Genomic DNA, 22,270 nt, shown 5'->3' with positions numbered 1-22,270 from the left:
ACTGATTAAGATCCAACAAATACAGATATCCAAGGAACAAGCTGAAAATCCAAATAGCTATATACATTAACTTTGTGATTTTTTTTTTTTTTTGATCTTTTGTTACTTCATGTTCTCAAGACAAAAATTGCCTGCATATAGGCAATGAAAAAATCTAGATTAAAAAACCTATACCTCCTATATTGGGCAAAACCTCATTGTTTTGAGAACAACTTTTTCCCCAGCTTCACCAAGAACACTGAACTGTGGAAAAATGTGGAAGTATAATCAAGAAAGTTATCTGTAACAGAAGTTTGGCTGAAGTTGTATTTTTAACCTGAACTACAAGCTATTATTTTTATTTTTTTGCAGCTAGCACTCAGCATTCTCCACTCTCCAACTTCATTACGGACTCATGGTGCTCAGCAAAACTGAGCCAATTACACCAAGTGTTTTCACATCACTGAAGAAGTTATTAAACAAAAATACACAGATGTCAGGAGCTCTTATTTCCCTTTCACAGTACCATTTTACTTAACACTTACTGCCAAGATTTCATCAAGAAGAGAAATAGCAGCTACGTAATCCTCTCGCTGGTAGGCAGATAATGCTTGTGAATGCAGGCGCTGTAGCTCATCAGATTTTGTCAGCTGAGTCTGGGCTTCTTTTTCCTCATTATTGCTAGGATTGGATTTGAGCTGCAAACATTAACAAGGAGAGACACTGAAATGCTTGTTCAAGGATCTCTTTTTGTCCCATTAATAATCATATCATGGAGAACTGACTAAAGCTGCAAATAAAGCAAAATTAGTTTTTAAATTCCACTGGAAGTGTTTCCAACTCCAAACTTCAGAAAAAAGACTTTTTAGCTTCGATACAAGTTGTCTAACATCAGAGAAAACTAATTCCTCCCCCCACTATGCCTGATCATTCACCGTCAGACACATCATACACAAGTTGTTGTTTCCCCCTCCGCTCCCCCCAATCCAACCACTGCAGTCTTGGACCTCTGAATTGTAGCCTAGTTAATTCACCTCTCTGCAGACAGTTATTGAACACTAGATTCCTCAGCATCAGTACAAAGTATATCTACATGGCATAAACACATATCTCACTTTAAGCACAATATATATTTATAAATTCATGACAGAAACAAATGCAACATGTCAGAGAATTTATACTGTAAAGCTGTGTTTCTTACATTTTCCCCAGAAAGAATGGCTACAGCAGCAAGTTAAGATGCTGCAGATGGTGGGGGGGAAGGCTCAACGAGGATCAGCTGGGAATTTATGCACTATGCTTCATATGTGGTTTTAAATAAGTCTAAAGATCTGTCTACAAAGACTCTCATTTCTCAAACCCCTCTCTCTGAGCAAACAGAAGGGGTCACATTGTACTTGCCTTCATTTGTGTAGGCAGCTTTATATTTTCAATGAAAATAAAAAAAACCAAAATCTCACAGGCAACTCTCCTACCACCCAGGAAGACAAATACAGGCCAGGAAGAATCTGAGCCATTCCCTTCCAAAGCCAGGAAGCCATTTGTAAGATTAGTGTAGGCTGAATAAGGCAGTGGCTTCACACTTGTTGCTGATCAGAATGACTTCTAAAGTTTTAAGAGGGACAGATCAGCAGGACTTTTTTTTTTTTTTTTAAACACTTTCATTTGTTTGTTTTAAAAATCAAAGCTTGCACTACCTTGCATTTTATACACAGAATGGTGACTGGAGTCACCAAGTCCTCAAAGTCATCCAGTACTTTTTCTTTCCTCCTTTATCTTGAAGAGGCCTCTTACCTTTTTCTCATCAGAAAGTTCCTCAAACACTTGTATTTTGTGCTTAAGTCTCTAATATAATTCAACATCAGCCCTCAGAACTCCCGTAACAAAGTTTCCCCTGGTTCTAACACTTAAGTATATGAAAGGAAAAAGCCTAAATGCAACATCAAAAGCATGCACAGGTCCCACCTCTGTCTTAAAATGAAGAATCTAAGTCTTTTTGAGCCTTATGCAGTTGTTTCATTTTACTTTAGCAAAAATCAAGTTGTACTTAGACCTGAAAATTCTCCTTTATCCTCTACGCTGTCTTTCAGCAAGAGGAAAGGAAAGTGATAAAGTTTTCTTCTTTGTACGCTGATTCCTAATATAAGTCTCAAAAAGCTTTTCTTCTGGTTGGAACAAAAACTCTGCCTATAAACTCCTGATGCTGTGCATACTCTTTGTCCCCCAAAATCTGGAGCTTATAGTAGAGGCAAATTTCTGCACCTGTAATTTTAAAAGTTCCAAGACTGCAAAACCCTCTAAGTTCTGAACTCTTCAGTTCCAGCTGACTTGCTTGATGTCTCCCTCAATTTCTCAGCATTTTCCTCTCAAAAATTAAGAGCTTTTGCTACGGACAAGCTTTATGCTTCCATTTAAACTTATCTCATGATGACACTGCACTCCTCAGACACAGTATGTTTCTCATGATTTACTTGGAGCTGAACTGAATGTTCATATTCAGTGGAATATGAAAAGCAATGTTACAATCATACAGACAAGTCTGATAGCAACAAAGACCATTTGAGTGAGACATCCTAGATAACTCTTAATGAGGAAAGGGAAACTTTTCAAGTTATCACTCAAACTAAAGCCATCAAGTGTTTGTGTGCTACAGTATGATGAAAATAATACACTCAGAAGCTTTTAATAAGTAATTAGTATATTGCTATGATGTTTTAATTAGTAATGTTAACTAAAGCAAAAGGAATTCTGTTCATTCAGCTCCCAGAAAAGAGCTGGAAATGTGATGCCGTTGTTTGATACTCTCACTTTGGTTTACTTCCCAATTTTTTTTCTTGTCTTGGTCTTGTGGCCCTGTGATCAGAGGACTGTCAGTCACATCACTATCAATCACATTTCAATTATTTCTCCTTTTCCTGTGGAGCAGGAAGCTTGGGGGTAACAACTCAGAAAAACTGCTTGCACTAAGTATGCTGCATTTCCAAGAAAGGAGCAAAAACACTCTTCAGCTGAATTTAGTACAGGTCTAAGGCAAAACTAACACTCCTCTACGGCCTCCTCCATCCTCCACCAATGGCCTCAAAGTACAAAGTCAGAAGTTATGCTCTGCTCAGTTCTGCTGGACAAGGACACTGCTTGCTACTGGTAAACATCTCAGCACAGTATCCTTTGCTGTCTTTGAGGTTTACTACATTAGAATTAGAACACTGACTTAGCTGCAGTTTAAGTTGTAGCAATAAGAGCTAGCCATCTGTTAACAGCAGCTTTCATTCACTACCAAGCCCCCTGCCAAACCCGCACCTTATTCCTTTACAGAAAACAAAGGCCGTTACACAGGAATGGCTTTGTTACTGAAAATAATTCTTATCACAGATTTACTACTATCAGTGCTGCTTTATAGCCCAGTCTCAGTATAGGGAAGGAACACACCCTAGGGTAAGCAAACACCCTCTTCCCCCTCCACCCCCCAAGTAAGCAAGATGAAGGGAACAAAATCATCATCCCCACTCAATTTATCAGGTTGAGCTTTAAAAGCATTCAGACATGTATCCATCTTTCGCCCTGTTACTCTCAGTGAAGAAACTGGTTTCTTCCAGAACTTTATTCTCAAGGACTCGACTCAAAACTTTGCAACATTACCTTGCACCCAAGACGGTAGGAAAAGGTATTAGTAGATTGCTTCATGAAACCCAGCATTTTCTTGGCATCTAGAAAATGCTCAGATTATTTCTAATCAAAGTTAGCAGCCTTGGAATGGCTGCCTTGCATTTGCAGTCAAACATCAAGTATTTAAAAGTTTTCTGATGGGAAAACCATTTTAACAAGCTAAACAATTCATGCTGGTTTTCAAGAAACAACATAAGCCTTCCCCTACCCCCAACTTGCAATACTTCATTGTATTTCACAAGTCCATCAATATGGCTTTTCTAACCATACACAAAAGTTAAGACCAGCCACACACAAGGCTACATGAAAAATACAATGCAGCACTTAAGAAAAATATTGTTAATATGAGGCCATCAATACAGCCAAGCTGGTATATCAACAGTGACAAAACACTGAAGCAAGACTAATGTTAAACTACACAGGATCCGTTTGCCTTTTGTGTTGGATGCTGCTATCCTGATGATGCCATGTGCCAGTCTGAATTGATTAACATATTTCAATGTGATACACCTATTTGTATCCTACAATTATGCCTTTTGGATCAGCAATACGGTTCCTTCCTGTGCAACAGCCCATAAACAATACAGAAAAAAGTTGGGCATTTAGTACAAGAATTCTAATGAAGAACAGTTACAACAACCTAGAGAAGAAAAACCACCAACCACCAACTCAAAATCCATACTCTCAAGGAGTAGAGATTAAAGATATACAGACAATTCACCTGTAGCGTTCCAGTTATCTTAGTATGTATTCTAAAGAGACACTATCAACTTGAAAAACTCATAAATACTGTGTTTAAAAACAAAAATATTGTTAAAAACATGAAGTGTTACAGACATGCTGTTTCTATCCCTTGCTTACAGTGCTCCAGCACTACTAATGTAGACATATGCATTCTAGAGCTGTTTTATTTTCTTGCTTTTCAAACTAGTAAATGCACAAACAACGAAAAGAAATTGATACGGCTTGTGAAAAGCATTCTTAGAGGAACTGAAGGAACCTCCATGGTTTGTGTTATCCGAGATCAAGTCATCCACACACAAGAACAGCACACAAAGTAAAGGTCTGCATCAGCAGAGAAATATATTAGGTAACACAGCCATGATGTTAGGTAGATGGAAAAAACAAAGGAAGTATTTCAATACCTTTTATTCTTTACCCAGAAAGCTACAGATGATCACAGTACCACAGAAGAATGCATCTGGAAACAACCTGATGTTCCTATGATCTGGTTGAGAGAGCTTCAAATACCCAACCCAAGCTTGCCTAGTAACTTACTCAAATCAGGTTAACTTTCTGTGCTGTAAGACGGTCTCTTCCACCTACATCCGAAGTAGTATTATTACACATATCAACCAACCATGGAAAACTGTTGTCCAGTGTATTTTGCAACAGCCAACGGCTTCTCTAGATTAGTAAACAAGAATTTGCAGACGCACATTGCTCAGTCACTTGGTCTTGGCTGACATCTAGTGGAGCTGGCAGGGATGCCTTCAGTTTCCGGCTTTTAAGTGTTTATGCTTCCAAGGGAGACAGAATTGCATATTCAGGACACCTCAGTGTCCTAAATGTACAGTATTTATTCCAACAAACTGCAACTGTGAACATTACATTCAGTATAAAAAAACGAAGATAATTTAAAAGAAATATGACAACTTAGTGCTTTCCAGACTTTCCAATAGACTAGGCAGAAGTTCTGTTCTATTTTTGTGTTTTCTACAGAATTCAGCAACTCAAACACTTGTCATTTTCTCTAGGCCACAAACAGGGCCACAGACAATATTACAAGGCACATACAAAGGGCTGCCAGGACTTGTACTGCTTTTGTCACCTTTTCAGAAGGCCTTCAATCAACCAAAGCATAGCAATATTCCTTTTATTTTCACTAAAAATCACATGCTTAAAGATAAAATAAATATTTCAGGGCTTTCATAGATTGAGGCTTAGACATGAATGTTGATGTGCCCACAGATCTGTCCTGTTGACTTCTGTTATTCAGAAACTACTAACCAAACCAGAAAGGAACTTGATATTAAAGCATATAACGCTCAACCAAAGCTGGAGCAGAGAATTACATACTATTCATATACTGTGAGCAATGACTTTCTAAAGTCACCTAAGGACTCTGGCTTAATCCCTGTTCCATCCCAGGCACTCTGAACACAAGAATTAGACCCCTCTACTGACACCTGCTGAAAGTTTTATTACCCTCTAGGTCCTAGATTTCCAAACTGGTAGCTGAGTTGCAAAGGAAGACACTATAGAGCTTCTGAAGATTAATGAGTTGTGATTCTGTACCTCTAGACAGCAAAAAAAACCAAAACACCAAACTGGCCCATATAAGGAACTTCAGCAGCTTGGTGCATTTGTTGACCAAAAGGAGAGGTTTCTAGAAACGTAGTATTGCTTAACATGTCAAGGTGTAAGTTAGAATCACACCTTTCAGCTAGCAGGGAAAAAAAAAAGGGGCAATCTAAAAATAAGACATGAAGGCCGGGGTCTCAGGAGTCTGTGCTCCTGAAAGGAGTAATCCCATCCCTTCCAGTCAGGCATTCCAGACACGGGCAGGGGTGGGGTGGGGTGCGGAGTGCAGAAACATCCAGAAGAACTGCTCTGCTTAGCGATCATACACTTTAAAGAGGTTTAGAGTACTGACGGAACTTTTCCCACGTACTATAAAATTGTGCAGAAAGAATTTAAGGGTATGAAATTTTTTTTTCTTACCACAAGCATGCACTAAAGGATAGTTCTACTATTATATGTAAAAAATAGTTCCAATGACTCTTTTAAGCTCTACATAAAATTGCGGCTGTTACAAGCTGGGGAAGTTTACCTGTCATCCTCTCCTCCATTTAGATGGGCTGAATTTTTCTTACTCTTTCTCTCCCTCAAAAATGACTGCATCTCCTAAACTGCTGAGATACCTTTCAAGGAGCATGACTCCAAGAGAGAGTGGAGGAAGGATAAGAAGGAAAAAAAAAAAAAAAAGAGCTTTTCTGATTCTCCACTGGGATTCAACAGACTTCTGGAATATGCTAGAAGAAAACAGCATTTTTCAGACAGCTCATTACACCAATCACCCTGCAGTTCTAGTTGTCACAGAAAGCAACACTGGTGACACTGACTCTTAACGCAAGCATCACATAGCAAATTACAAACCATCTAATTCCTACATGTCTGTCCTTGAGTAGTCCAAGAAAAACTACTTTCCTTAGTTTCTACACCCTGATCTGTTTTCTCCAACTCAGAAGTGGGGAATATTTCAACATCTGATCTACTTCCTTAAAGTCATCACCTGACCCAAGCAAAGAATCTCCTGTGTGAAATCACACAAGAGATAACACAGCTACTCTCATTCACAGGCATACAACCTACTTCAAAGAAGGCTGGCTTTGCCAGAAGAAAGCCTATCTCCTCTACGCAACTATTTCATCATGAAAATCTTAACACAGAAGGCAAAAACTCTCATATTTGACAGCCTGCAATTCATTTCTGTAAGCGTGATATCCTCAGGATCACCTATTCTAGATAATGTTCTGAAATCCTGCACAATAAAGAAAGCAAATTATTTTTCTTCAAATTAAGATCTCTCTTTCAGTGAACGGGGATGGATGGGGTGGAGGTTTGTTTTGGTTTTTAAATACAGCATTTCCACCCCATCTTTCCATGATACTCAACTTCTGCAGACACAAACATATGACCAGGCTGCTGCATGCTTACTGATTTACTGTGACTGTAGATTTAGACCCTATGCATTACTAATGCAGGATGGCCAAAGTTTCCCTGCAATTTAGGTCCAGATTCAGACACCAAAGTTTGCTGATGTGCTACATGCTTACCCAGAATCAGAGCATTCTGGTCAGCTGATATTCAGCCAACAAAGTGAGAGGGTAGAGGGCTGTTCATATCCTGACCTATATTTACTCAGCTAAAGAGCAAAATCATAGATTACATACTCTATTCACATGTAAAACATGCCATTTTAGGTAGCCAAGTCCACAACTAAATTCTAGTCTAAAAGCCATTGAGATCCCATTGGCATTTCTCCAGGCCATACCTGCCCTAGTAGTAGAAGGAATTTTCACTTCAAGGTACAACCTATTCCTCCTGGCTTCCTGTCGCTTTTGGTAGCAAAGATAGAGTCTGGACATAAAAGTCTTGAAATCATTTGGAAAGATATTCACTGTGTAGCAGCCTTCTTCCTTCTCTCCTCTCATATACAAAAACACCCCAAATAAACACAGAATGTTAATACATTTCACAGTATTGTGACTCTGACTTCCTCTCATCTTGAAATTAAATGACATTTCTTATTTAGATATAAACATACCACCAGAGTAAACTAGGTATTTTAGACACACAGAACTGGTAATCAGACTGACTATCTGAAAGATTTAGAAGAAAACACAGGAAATCTCTCAAATATATATGTATTCTACTTAAGAGTCATGGTACGTAGGATAACTTAATGCCCTCCTGCATATGAATAAATTAACCTATTACAAAGGTTTACTTTAATATTGGCTTACTTTGCTTGAATATACTGTACTTTACTGAAAATTGTGCTCTTCAAGAGAGACTGCTTGCCATATTCTCTAAGTACAGAGGCAACATTGTTCACAGAACCAAGGAAACTGGAAGTAAGATTTAGGATCAATATGGTATCTTCACAAGTCAGCTTCTGAGAAGAAACTCTGTTCTACTTCAGATTTAAAACTTGAGTGAAGACTGAAACTATTTTACTGACCAAAGGCAGCAATCTAAATTTTCACAGCTGGTTTGGGAAAAAGGCAAGCTATTTGACAGCTGACTGGAAAAGCATTGCCATATGCAGTACCAAACAATACTCCAGGAAACACTAACTGCAAAGAGATGCATACACAAACTCAGAATCAACAATGACATCACGTAATTGCTATTGCACCAACTATGTCCTCAGTTAATCAGAGCTGAACGACATTCTCCCATGTTTGCAAACAGCAGGGCTGCACTGCAATCAGACATGCAACTGCAGACCACACACCCCTAAGAAACTTACTGAGGAAGGAGCAGCAGCCAGAGGAGCCATTGCTACACAAATTTCAGAATAAGCTACTGCAGCTTTGCTATAAACACAAAGACTGACTGGTGCATTTCTACCTGCAAGAGAGATTCCTCCCAACTGCCCTGCAGAGCATACAGTTTAACTGCTCTGTTTTTATCGTACATACAGATGTTTAATGGAAATCTAACTGGTAAAACACAGAACTGCTTTCTCCGCCACACTTTAAGAAAGCCAACAAGACAGCAGCAGCTGCACGTGCAAATTCTGTTTGTTTTGGCATAAGGGACACGCAAGCTGTTCAAACCAGCAACTCTTGAAGAGTAAGCAAGAATAAGAATGGATCTTATTTATTCTCATGCTTACAGAAATTTTATGCAACAGAGGGAAACGAGTTTCATATATTTTCTGACGAATTTTGTTCTGGGGTTAGACCAGTTTACTTTTGCAGCATAAGGCCAAAATACACAGAGCACCTATTGAAAGAAAAAACAACCCAAGTGAGTTTCAGGTGGGTAATATCCAACTCTGTTTGTATGGAAACTCTGGGCACTTCCCGATAATGGAGAGATAGTACTGCCAACACATTTATGAAAGATGAGAACTCCTCTGCAGATGAGAAGACACACAGATGCACGACACTGAAATTCATTGATTTTAACAGCCCAGTGACTAAATTAAGAGCCTGGGATCCTCCTGCAATCAGTGAAGAGAGATAGGAACCTTCAAAGGTTGACCCATGAGGTCCCTAGTGACTTCCCGGCGTGACCTGAATATAGTGATGTAAAGCAGGGTTCAATTACGTACTTTGAGTCCCACATCACTTATCTTTCTTTCTGAATGAAGATTGCTGCCTAGTATAGGCATCATCAAGCAGAGATCATGAAGTGCCAGGCACACCAAAAAAAAAGACTTTCCAAAGTGCTGTGCTACTTCATGCAACACCACCTGATTTCATCTTCATTACCACACTGCAACTTTATTAGTCATTTATTCATACAAGGTAGCTTAGCTACAATACCTTCTAAGAACAAGAAAGACAAACTCAGGTATATATACACATATGCTCTAAAGCATCAGAGTTGACACAAGACTTTGGCTCAGAACCCAACCTTAAAAGCACTGATGTAATTCAACTTAAGCCTCCAACTTACCACATTTTTAAAGTCATCCTCTGCTTCGTCAAATTTTCCTTGCTTGAGCAGTAAGTGTCCTCTCTGTAATCTTGCCTGAAATGAAACATAAGAGAATTTATTTTGATTTACAAGTTGGAATTCAGCAAAATACGAAAATAAGTTTCAGTTAGCAGCAAAAAAAAAAGTTTCATTTTACTACAGCTAACAAGCTGAAATAGAGATTATAACACCCATTCTTTGTCTTCTCAATTTGACAGTGTCCTTATGAGGCCTCTTTGATGGTAAAGGATTGTTCTGCACCGAACAGAAGAGAAAGAAGTAGCCACAGTTTTTATGAGCAGCTGCAATTTGTGGAAAGAGCCCATTTGAAGAGTTGCATAAAAGAAAGTGAATGTTTACCTTACACCGCTTTCCTTATTATAACTGCTTATAGATTAAGAAGTTAGCAGAAATAATAAATAATCCCCACATTTAATTCTTTCACTACACTTTCAGAATAATAGAAGCTAGTAAAAAGACAAGTTAATGATTCAGAAGATTTTGATTTATGATATAATATTTTCATACAACAGTGAATTTAATGTTTGGTCCTTCATTGTAACTATACAGGACATGCCATCGCCCACGGGAAAGGGAGACCAGAGGATCAGATGGAGAGGAGCCCAGCATCTGAGTCCAACTACTAAGGCAGTCTCCACATATGGTAAGCAGAAGTGAACAAGGGGTAAGTAAATCAGAATTTGCAACAATCCCATTGGAAGGTAGTGAGATTAGGCAAATCAAATGCCAATTAAGACAGAAGAAAAACAGAGGCATCTGTACGCTCTCTTCCCTGCCTTGCTCTCAGAGGGCATAGCCTTGGTGACTGAGAGAAGAATAACCACAAGTCAGAGAGGGAAAGTGTTTAGCACAAACCCATGAGGAACATGAGCTTAATCAAACTACTGTCAGTTGTTAGAATAACTGGCTAGACTGTACTCAGCATAGTTGCAAGATTTAAGCACGTACACCATTGCTATTATTTTATCCTATTTAAAGCCTCTGAGTGATAATAGATTTTCTACTTCAGTTTAGCAAAACCTGAAAAAACAATCTTCTTCGAAGCAGGTTTTTTGGTTTTTTTTATGCTTCAACAATTTTCAATTCCAGTAATACTTACTGCTGTGAAGTCCTGCTTTAATTCAACCACTTTACTTAAATCACGAATTGCTGCTTTAGATTTGCCCATGGCTAAGTACACTGTGGCTCTTCTGTAATAAGCAATGTAGTTATCAGAGTCTCCCTCTGCAAGGGAATGAACAGTAATCAGAATACTATCTCAAACCAACTGAAACTTTGGGTATAGTGAAACTGTAACGAGTAAAAATACATTACCTGAGCTTTATGCCACTGGAAAATACTGTATTTATCAATAAAACAAAACACTTGTAACATTACCAAAGCAATACAGTTGCAGGTTGATTATTTAATACAAATATGGCAGCAGGTTGATTATTTAACAATACAAATTACAGAAACACAGTAAAAGTCAAATGATTAAGAGTACGAAGTTTAAATATGTACATGTTTTTCAGCTTCATATGGGAAAACAGCCACTGCATACTGTTTATCTCCAACTGCAGGCCTACATTTGAAAGCATGTTAATTCACCATTCTCCATCCCAGTCCCTGTCCATCATATAGGATGCAAGCAAATAATCCCAAAATGACCAATATGCTAGTCCAACGTCATCACAGACGCATAAACCTTTTACACCATCCCTTGAAATAGCAGCAACTTCTTTAATATTCAAGTGGGCACCAACACCCCCTCTCAACACCAAACACATGTACATTATCAAAACCTGAAGACTAACTTCAAGGCCCACACATCCCATATTGTCTGCTGGTCAAAATTCCAAGATCCAGCAATTTCAACACTGTCTAGGCTAGTACATGTATGTACACCCTTACAGGAGACAAACATCAGCCTCTGAAACCAAGAAGAATATTCTTAATATTATTCTCTATACAGTATTTGAAAGAAACAGATGACAGTTACTGTGGGCTCTCAAGGAAAGGTAACAGATCACCCAACCAACCATATGCACTAGAAGACAGTAAATGTTTTACTGTGCTATTAAAAAAAAAACCCACATCAATCCAGATTTTGTAGACAAGGACATCCATATCTGAGGAACAGAACGAGTACTTCTCTTTTTCACCTCATTTGAGGTTGAACTTTAAAATAAATGGAATACATAGCATTGCCAAAAATCTTATGGTCGGTCACTTTCCTGAGATACGTACCTATGGCCGCATGAAAGTGAGACAAAGCATCTGCTAGCTGTCCAGCAGCCAATAACTTCTTTCCCATTTCAAGTTGTTTTTCTACTTCAGCATTTATTCCACATTCAGCTCCTTCAAGAAAAAAAAAAATGGGTCTGAATGACCAGTTTGATTATACCAAACGCATACAGTGATAATATAACACTTATAACAGTTATTGATACAGAAGCAGAAGTCACATCTTTCAGTAATAAAACAACCTGCAGCCTAATAAACAGTTAGCATGTCTTTCCTGCCCCCAAAAGGATGTCAAAGTTAATAAACACTGTAAAGCACCACATTGTGAGAAGGCATCAAATATGCATTTCTATTCCTGTCTGTACTTTCAGTAACATACTTTTGCACATCAAGCTTGATATATAAACTATAAAAAACAGTTTGACAAAAGACATTTCTATGTGGGCTTTCAATTTAAAAAAAATCTGGAAAAACATTCATAACGCACAGATAGTAAGTATAAAAAGCTTTAAGTTAAATTTCATGACCTTACTGATAACTTAGGACTTAAATGAGAACTGTTAATTACTGGAAAGACTGGCTTCTCATCTACTGCACTTCTGCCTCATCTTTGTAACTTCCAAGGCAAACTGTTCCCACAGCACAAGCTTTGGTATAAACAATTAAAATTCTCATTCTCTTTTCACTAACCAGTAGTATGAAAATCACATTAAAGTGGTGTGCCTTCAAAGTGCCAATTTTAGTTTAAAGCTAATAAGTTGCTGCTGCTCAGCCAACAGGGAAAGACCACTGTTAAGAAGAAATGAGCAGCTAAGTGCAAGTACATGCTGTACATATATCAACTCAGCCACAGAGGTTTTTCATTTGTACTGCTTCCAGCATTCTTCAAATTAGGACAGAATGTCACTACAGTTTACCAGTTTAGGACCATTAAAATTTCCACCCTATAAACAGTTTTCTTCTACTAAGAGCATACCCTATGCACAATTTTAAGCAAGATAATATATTAAAAACCTGAATAAATACATTGCACTAGAAAACAATGAACTACAATTACTAGGGATCAATTTATTTCAGTCAGGTTTTGTATCAAGCTAATTCAGACAGGCACTTGAATTAATATTAAATACAAAAACACAGCAGCACTTTGAAGTAGTTTCTTAGAGTCTGAATAAAAATGTTACACTACACAGACTGAAGTAAAGTATATCAAAACTTCTCACACTGAAGGGTGATTAAACAAAGTATTTGTAATGAAAGCACAATAAGTTCTGATCACTAAATCATCAAGATTTTAGAACTAGGAACTCTCAGCACCTGGGATCCCAATTTAATTTTCCTTTCCTACTCATTGATATAGTTCATAATTCTTTTAATTCCATATTATAAGAAAATCATTGAGCTGTATATACTAAAATTAACAAAACGCCCTCTGTATCCCCTGGAAAAAGCTCTATCTGCTAAAATGTTGATAATAATTCAGCAAAACGGATTCAAGGGCTTTAATTCAATTATTTGCTTTAGAACAATGACAGCAAACAAATTCCTTTAATTAATGGAAATGACTTTATAAAATAAGCCCCAATTTTGTAGTGAGCAATTGGGTTTGTTTAGACAAAGTTATAATATTAATTACTTATCATATAGTCTATTTAGGGATATTATTAAAAGATGCATTTTAAAATCCATTCTAGGTATGTACAGCTCTGAATAAAATAGGAATAGCTCCACTGATAGTGAAGAAGTATTTCTTGAGAGTCATTTTTCACACACGGTATTCTACTTCAAGGTAGCTTTTATGTGAAGGTCCGATTTTCAGAAAAATTGACATTCTTCACCATTTTGCTGCTTTTCTGGCTTAAAGCTTTGATCATTGAGCAGTCCAATGTCCTCTAAAATGATAAGCCAAGCACTGAAGAGGAAAAAACCAAAACAAATACAACCACCCCAAAACTGGAAAAACATCCCACCGCAGATTTCCCTGGCTGTGGAAGTATACTAGCAACAAATCAGATAACAAACCATAAACAGACCAAAGTATTTAACATGAGCTTAAACAAACAAGCAAAAAATTCTTAAGCTCCATCCCTCCCATCTCTCCCCACATATGAATATCTGATATCTTTCAAAACTTGTTAGTTGGAGAGGCATCCTAGAAGCGGGGCGTAAATTACTCTCTGATGAGCCTTCCATTCACCTAAACACGGCACTCAATTTTCACAGTCTCAAGCATCTGAAGCAGTGTCCTTGTTTCACATTTAGTCACATCAGGATAACTCCAAGAATAGATTTACCAAAATTAAGATGTACCTATGCTATTTAGGGTCTTTCATATACATTATGTTCAGTACAGCTTATAGTTACGTAATACTTTAGGTAGGAGAGACATCTTTTTCCTTGAAAATACTGAAGATGATAAATAAAGGAAATGAGAAAGGTGACCATTAATAGTAAACAGGTAAGAACGAAAAGCAAGAGCAACACAGATAGAGAAATAAGGCAAACTGTAAAGGTCTTGTTCCCAGCAGAACAAGACTAATTATACTAGACATACATTAAAACTTGTCTCTGCAAGTTGCTGAGCATCATAAATTGATGTGGGGATCTCCAGCAGGAGCCCATATAGTCAGTGTAAACATGATGAACAGTGACATTTACCGTAACTACACAGGAACACTGCACACTGACCTGACAGTTGGGCTGTTTATTCATACAAATATATTACTTATTCATTTTCTGGCTGTAGGCAAACAGTTGTTCTCAATAAACCACCCTAGAGTAGACATCTGAAAACATTTAACATAGGGACAGCAGTCTAAGGACTTAAATTCTGTGTAACCTATTTGGGTACCTAGTCACTCTTTGGACTGGCAATGAACATAAGGACTCAGGTTCATCTGGAGGAAAAACAAACCAACCCCACAGAGCTCTTTCCAACAGATAGACAGATATTAGTGAGCTGGACGCCAAGCACCCAGCACTATAGCTGAAGCAGCTTTGTATGCTCCAGCAAGAAACTAAATTTATGCAAGAGATATGCAAGCATACTGTTTATTTTTAAAGCTTCCAAGTATTTTCATTTGAATATTATTTTTAAAGCCTGCCTAATTGTTATCTATTCACCAAGGACTTCAGACAACCACACACAAGAGCTCCAGCTGTCAAATCAAGTCAGATTCTCTGGATAAATTCAGAGTCTGTTGTCCTGGCACTTATGCTAGAGTGGCAGAGTCAAAAAAAAAAAAACGAAACCAAAAACCACGAACCACCAAACCCAAAAAAGCCACCAAACTACTCCCAAATAAGAATTGGTACCAGCCCTGACAACTCAAAGGAAGTCAGTCAGCACAGGAAAGAACAGCAGATGCAGCTAACCTGTTTTTCCAGTTAAATACACTCACTTCAAACAAATTATAACTTCCTGGTAGGATTTTTGTTTTATTAGAATAATTGGTGTTAATATGTGGGTACCCAAGTACGCAAACTTCAACTATATCCTCATATAATCAGCCACATCTACAGCGTAAAAAGCTTAAGAAAGGCCTCCAGGTTGAAAACAGTTTCAAGATTTTACATTCGTCTACACACTCTTCTTCCCCTGTAGCATTTCCAACTACTTTTTCTTTTTTATTTTAAACTCTTGTCCCCAAGCTGGGTACAGGACTACAAAAATAAACAGAATTAGTACCAGAAACAGAATTTTTTCAAAGACAAAGAAACATGCATGTCACTAATCTTAATCTATTTTCTTTTTTTTTTTTTTTAACATTGAAGATTGTCTTGTCACATGAGTGGGAGAACCTGGTTTGGAGGCATTTTTTGATCATAGTTTTAGCATAGTAAGTCGTAAGTTTGCTTTTATTATTAAACAGGTTTGGGCTTTGCAGGTGTTTTTTTTCCCAAGGACAAGACAGAACAAAGTACAAAGTGGACACGCAACTACAGTTTCAGGAGCAATATGAAAAGATTCACAAGGAGCCTCAGAGCATCCAGTTGAGCCATGTGTAACTTGCTCCCATAAAGTTTTTACTCCCTCTGTTTGCAAAGATAGTTGGTAAATATAGCTAAGACTGGCAAACCAAATAGCCACGCCCCCCGCCAAGTAGCCTTCACTATTTGGGGTGAAAAAAAAAAGCCTCACAAACTCAGGACGAAAACGTATTGGGGGGAGGGGGGCGTGGTGGTGAAAGAAACACTTAAGGCCAGTGGTCTGCCAATAATGAACTGAGCTCTGTATACTTAAACACTGTTTCTTCTTCCCCTTATTACATTTCCTTTCATTTACTACTAGGAAGGAGAGGGGGAAGATGAACAATAGTCCTCTATCCTTAGTCGCCTCTTTTTGTTGCTATTATTGTGGACAAACAGCCATGAAGGATGAATCTTCCCAAGAGGTGATCTGTGTCAAACGGGAGCTTATTCAGCACAAGTCAGGGTATTTGAAGAGGAAGAATGCAAGAAACGCAACAGTAAGGACTGAACTGCAACCTGCCACATCACCAATAAACTCATTTACCAGTCAGATATAAGTTAGTATTCACAAATATCGGCTGTAAGATACAAAGTTGATACAGGTCGACTGTTGCGCTGATTCATGAATCAGATGGCACAAGGCAGACTTCTATTATCAAGACAGCAAGATGTAAATTTAAATGTGAATATGAACACCTTTGAGTTCAAAGGCCAATAATACTAGAGAGAAAAAATCCAGATGTTTAAATAATGCGTCTAAAGTCCCTAAATATATACTCTGGAAAATAAACTCATAAACTAAGAGGTTAGTAAGTTCAGTAAATAAGATACAGAACCATCACTTTTTGTTCTATTACTGTATATCTTTATCAACTGAAGTTAAGAAAATATACCCCAAAGTAGGAAATGTGGCTTTGGCAAGGCCACATAGCCCTTAAACCATGTACTTGAAATAGCCTGGCTGCTCCAAATACAGAATCCTCAGCAGGAGCATTACTGTCACAATCCTAAGGGGAAAAAAAGTATACTTTGACCACAATTATTATTTTTCTTCTAACACTAACAGAATACACATCCAAAAAAGCAATTCAGCACCACAGTACGTAGTCTTATACTACAGAGCGGTTTTGTCACAGTATGTTCCTGCTGCTACTTGCCAGCTAAAGTATTTGTTAGTTTAGTACATCAACTGAATTTCTAATGTCAGCCCAGGCCAGTCTTAAGTCTCACTTGTTCCGACTACTGACAGCTTCACTTCCACTTCAATCTACCACTGTCAGCTAAAGAACGTTCCTCAGGTGAAACTCTGCCTTTGTGTGCGCAATTGTATAACCAAGTTATACATTTAACAGGAGCCTGTGAATATAAGTTTGACCATACAGGTGTTGCTGACAGCGTGCTCCAAAAGCAAACAGGCCATTCAAAGTGCTGATAAACTTCTCTGCTAAACTTAAAATACTAATGGTGTGAGGAAAAAAAAAAACAACAATCAGACAACAGAAAGCTACAACAACAAAACATAAACAAATGCAATACAACTGTTAAAAGCCTCAGTGAATTCATAGGTCTGGCACTAATAATGGCTGTGACCAAGAAGGACCACTGGAAAAACCTCTGAACTTGGAAACTGCGTAAAATTCACACAGAAGTTAGAAATTCAAGGCCAGTATGGAACCGGCCAATGCTGTCCCACAGGTGCACTCGAGGGACACCAGGACATTTTCCAGGCCTCACAAGTGCTGGCACTTTATCAGCAGGCCGAGGGAAACGAAGCACACACATCAAGCTCCCTTCAACGCCACCGCCGAGGAATTCAGATAAAACCGAGCAGGTTGCAAGCAGCGACGGTGCCGTCATTACGCACCCTTCCCGACAGCTGTGATGAGGTGGCACTTCTGTACCTCCTTCTTCCTCACACCCCTTCCAGAAATATTCCCCCCCCCTCCCCTCCGCGGACGTCCCGCGGGGGCTGCCCCGCCGCCATGGCGGTGGCACCGGCCGCAGCTCCCTGCGGGCAGGGCCGCGGTCCCGCCGGCTCCGCTCCGCTCTCCCGCCGCGCCTCGGCCCGGCTTTACCGGCTGCCCCACAACCCGGGCGGGCACCTCAACGCGCTCAACCGGCGCCATCGCTGAGGAGAGCCCGGAAGGAGGACGGACGAGTCGCCCGCTGTGGGCCCGCCGGCAGCCCCGCCTCAGGCTCGCTGGCCCCGGCGGGCCACGGAGGGAAGCGGCGGTAGCCACACACAAACACACACACCCCGGCTGGGCCCCGCAGCTCCCCCCCGCGCCCCCTTCACAAACCCCACCGCGCCGGGCCTCCACCCTCGACCCTCACCCTGGTACTGCAGGTCGAAGAGCACCAGCAGGAAGGGCAGCGCGGAGCCCAGGCGGCCGGCGGAGGCCGCGGGAGACACCATCGCCGCCGCCCCCCCCCGCGACGCCCGCGGCGACAGTGGCGGCGCCCCCGGACGGACGGCTCTAACTTCTCCGGGCTGGGTCGTGGGCGCCTCTGATTGGCCCCGCCGCGCGCGCTCGCCCAACGTGGAAGCGACGCAACGCCGGGCCACGCCCAAGCGGGCAGGGGGAGAGAAGGGGAGGGCGGCTCCGCGCATGCGCGGTAGGGAGGTGGGGCGCCGGCGTCGCCATTGGGCTTGCGCATGCGCGGGAGGGCGAAGCGACGGCGGCGCCCGCGGCGGTCTGCCCGCACTGGAAATGGCGGTGGGCCCCGGACGTCCCGCAGAAAGGAAAACCCTGAGTGTCTCCATCTGCCTCTGTGTTTTGTCCCGTGTCGCTTTGCTCACTCGCCTGGGATGAGGAGGGGTTTGGTCCAGGCCCCGGCTTAGCGCCGCTGAGGGTGCCGGCAGACCTGGAAGAGGCCGCAGGCTGGTTGCCCCGGGCCAAGGGGCTGGCGTCGGGGCTAATGGCGTGAGTTTAACACTGTCAACATAAAGGGGCAGCTTCTGGGGTGCGGTGGTTGCTGTTGTCCATCGTTCTTCGAGGTCAGTATCTCTGGACTACTCCAATAAAATTAAAAAAAAAATCGGGCAGTAAGTCTCAAGTAAATTGGTGCAGGTTCTTTATCGTTGTGTCTGACCTAGCCACAGAGTGGAGGAAGCTAGCACGATTTCAAACCACACTTGATTGTCCCCAGGACACAGTTCTGTTTTCCGTTGAGAGCAAAGCCACGATAGTCAGCACGGCCCGAACTGTACACTGACCTCCAGGCATGCTGAATAAAGTATTAAAGGATTTACCAGACTGCAGAAAAATTGGTGATACGACCTAACGAAGCACAGTACTTTCATGCTAAAAGATCACATTGGATCTATAAACTGAAAGCAAAGCCTATGTAAGATAGTCTGCAACCCAACACATATTTTTGGGGGTGTCTTTTCTTTTTTCTCATAATGAAAATACAATCTATTCTTAGCTACCACAGAAAAACTAGTCTTGTATATGCCTAGTTGTTCATCATTTCAAATTATCTGCCTACTGTTGTATGATAAACAATTCATATTGGGGCAGATTATATATTATACTCCATCACTATAAAAAAAATAAATACTGTTCTCAGGGGAAATCTGCCGAGAAAGTAAAAAACTTGAGGCTTGCAGTCTGATTTGACAACCACAGAAATTTCTTATTTCATTCTGCAGGTACAGTCACATTACCTTTCTCACCCCAGATGATATAATTTAAAAGCTTTCTTGAAAGATGAGACTGGAAAAAAAGAAAAGTAAGTTACCCCTCTTCAACACGTCATTTGGAAGATGATGCTCAAAGGTATCACCTTGAAATTTGACCTGCGGAAGATACTCAGAAATAAGAACTTGAAATAATATAAGAAGTGATAGATGTGAAATGAATAATTGATGACATTCTAAAGATGTCAGCATGAAGAAGAACATGACAACTCTGTTGCACTATGGGTAAGACAAAATAATGGACTAAATATGGATAAGCCTAAAACTGAACTGAACAGAATCCAATCACTGCTACAGTAAATGAATTCCTTTGATTTTACCCGAGGAAAAAAGTATTAGACCAAAGACAGATAAAAGAAATATGAAAGGGAATTTACACCTCCAACCTTCTAAGATAACTGAAAATAATAGTAAGGAGGATTATTTACCTAATGGAACCTTAATAACAAGATTAAGAGAAGACAATCTGTAGAATACTCAGTACCTCATACTGGAATACCGAGAATAAAGGTTAAAGCGTCAAATCCCTTAAAGCAAGATGAAAGTAATATGATCAAAGTGTCAAGAATCATCTTGAGTAGGTGCTTGACAAGCCCTTGGTCCGTGACCTTGGCCCTGAAATACTGAGCCGGGGTCAATATTTCAGGCTGACAGAGTAAAGTGAAGAACAGTGTGTAATGCCAGCACTACAAAATGATCTGCTCAAAGAGAAAGCATTTGTCATCGTCACTCTGTGCGAGAAACGCCACCAGGTAGACAGAATTACACAGTAATTCTTGAAAGAGACTGTAAACCACGAAGGACCATTCTTGATTATCACAGATCCCCAAACATACATAATTTAGGTATTAAGTATAAACCTGTGAGAAAAAAGTTCTTTAACGCATATTTCCTGGTGCAATTTCAGAAGCAGACAAGATGCAGAAGATGAGAAAGACTTGAAAGAACCAAGATCTAACCAAACTTTAGATCAAGTTTGACTTGATCTAAAGGGGTTTTTCCAACCTAAATGGTTCTGAGCCTGTATGACATGCCAACATTTTATTTTGGAATTTGAAAAATAGCAAAGTAATAAATATGTAATGCAAAAGGTCTTTAAAATGGGTGAATAAAAATTGAATTGGTATCAGAAACAAATTTCTTCAGCAGTCTTGAGTTTTGGAGTGAAAGAATGTGTGATAAAGACTGCAGTAATGTTCAAAGCGGTCAAAAGACAGCCAAGGCTTTTTCTCCGAGGTGCAGCTGGTAATATGTACGGTAACAGCAGAGGGCGGCAATTAGCAAGGAATGACTCTTAAAGCTACTCACGGAATATGGTGTGATATGGTGGAGATGGTTAAATCTGTAATTTCTGTTTATTAACCGAGAAACCTACTAGATATAATACGATACAGTAAGAAGTCCCTATGAGACGTGACAACACAGAAGGTATTGGAAGGACCCTGCTCATTACCTGTGAGCCTGTATGCTTGTCAATACATTTTAATTAATAATATTGTTTCCAAAACCACCCAAATAAATCAGTTTCCTGATACAGGAAAAGAATCAGTATAGCAGGCTGTTATGTTGCAGCTCAGTCTAGTATAAAATAAAGGAGGAGCTGAGAGAGGATGATAGCACAGAGATACTATTCTCAGGGCTGCTTCTTGTAAGAGGGCTCTCACAGCTTACACCCGTTTTTATTCTCTTCTGTGTACGTCCCTATCAGAAACTTAGATGTGTTGGAGCTAAATGAAATAGTAGTGTGTATCTGGTTAACATGAGATTATTGTTTATGTAGCCACATCTTTTGATAATTTCACATTTGGATTGGTATTTATAAGAGAGAGCTTTAGGGAAATTAATTTCTCTGGGCTCGTTTTGCAGTCAATGGAAGTAGAAAGGCTCCTGCAAACTGGAGTTCAGTACAAGCACTTATAAACTTGCACTTGAAAAAGTTTATCTTTGTCCATGGACTCTAAAGGGAGTGTGAGGGATCAGGATTCTTTAGGGCAAGGCTACCCTCTGTTAATGCTTTCCCCTCCATATTATCCTGACAACACTCTGCACGTATGTCTTCATCGTACCTCTAATGGGAGAAGCATGTTTCTGGTGTGGAATTATTTAGCTCTCTGTGCTATGATGCTATATAGCTCTCTGTGTTTAGATGCGATATAAATACACTAGCTACTACCTGCTACTTTTACTGCTATAAATATGCTTTATGTAGGCCATTTGGTCTCATTTATGTTAAGCTTGTTGTAGTACAGGTCCTTGAGTCTGCCTTATTCACTACACTGTATCACTAGTTAATTTTTCAACAGTGCTGTGTTATATGTAGGACAGAAGTGGAGAATTAGACATCAGTGTTCCCTTAGACTTAAAATTTATTTTACGTTTATTTTAATCAGGAAAATTATGTCTGCAACTTTTCTCACTAGTCATGGTAGCAGCAACAAACTCCAAAGAACTCAAAATGCATCCACTTTCTCCTGCCTAACTTAAACT

At 39.7% G+C, this 22,270-nt stretch overlaps 1 protein-coding gene across 1 annotated transcript in view; it reads right to left on the bottom strand.

The window, feature by feature from the left end:
• The window catches only part of DNAJC3 (DnaJ heat shock protein family (Hsp40) member C3), a 35,948-nt gene extending 17,335 nt beyond the window's left edge, over positions 1–18,613 (bottom strand). The window contains exons 1-5 of the mRNA XM_063336459.1: positions 18,415–18,613; positions 12,112–12,222; positions 10,982–11,106; positions 9,841–9,915; positions 525–677 (exon numbers count right to left, since the gene is read on the bottom strand). Coding sequence (XP_063192529.1) covers positions 525–677; positions 9,841–9,915; positions 10,982–11,106; positions 12,112–12,222; positions 18,415–18,496 — 546 coding nt within the window. The 5' untranslated portion in view covers positions 18,497–18,613. The remainder of the gene's footprint in view (positions 1–524; positions 678–9,840; positions 9,916–10,981; positions 11,107–12,111; positions 12,223–18,414) is intronic.
• Between the last annotated feature and the right edge of the window lie 3,657 nt (positions 18,614–22,270).

Source organism: Chroicocephalus ridibundus, chromosome 1, assembly GCF_963924245.1.
Source record: "Chroicocephalus ridibundus chromosome 1, bChrRid1.1, whole genome shotgun sequence".
Taxonomy (NCBI): Eukaryota; Metazoa; Chordata; class Aves; order Charadriiformes; family Laridae; genus Chroicocephalus; species Chroicocephalus ridibundus.
This window is presented reverse-complemented; position numbering and strand designations above follow the sequence as displayed.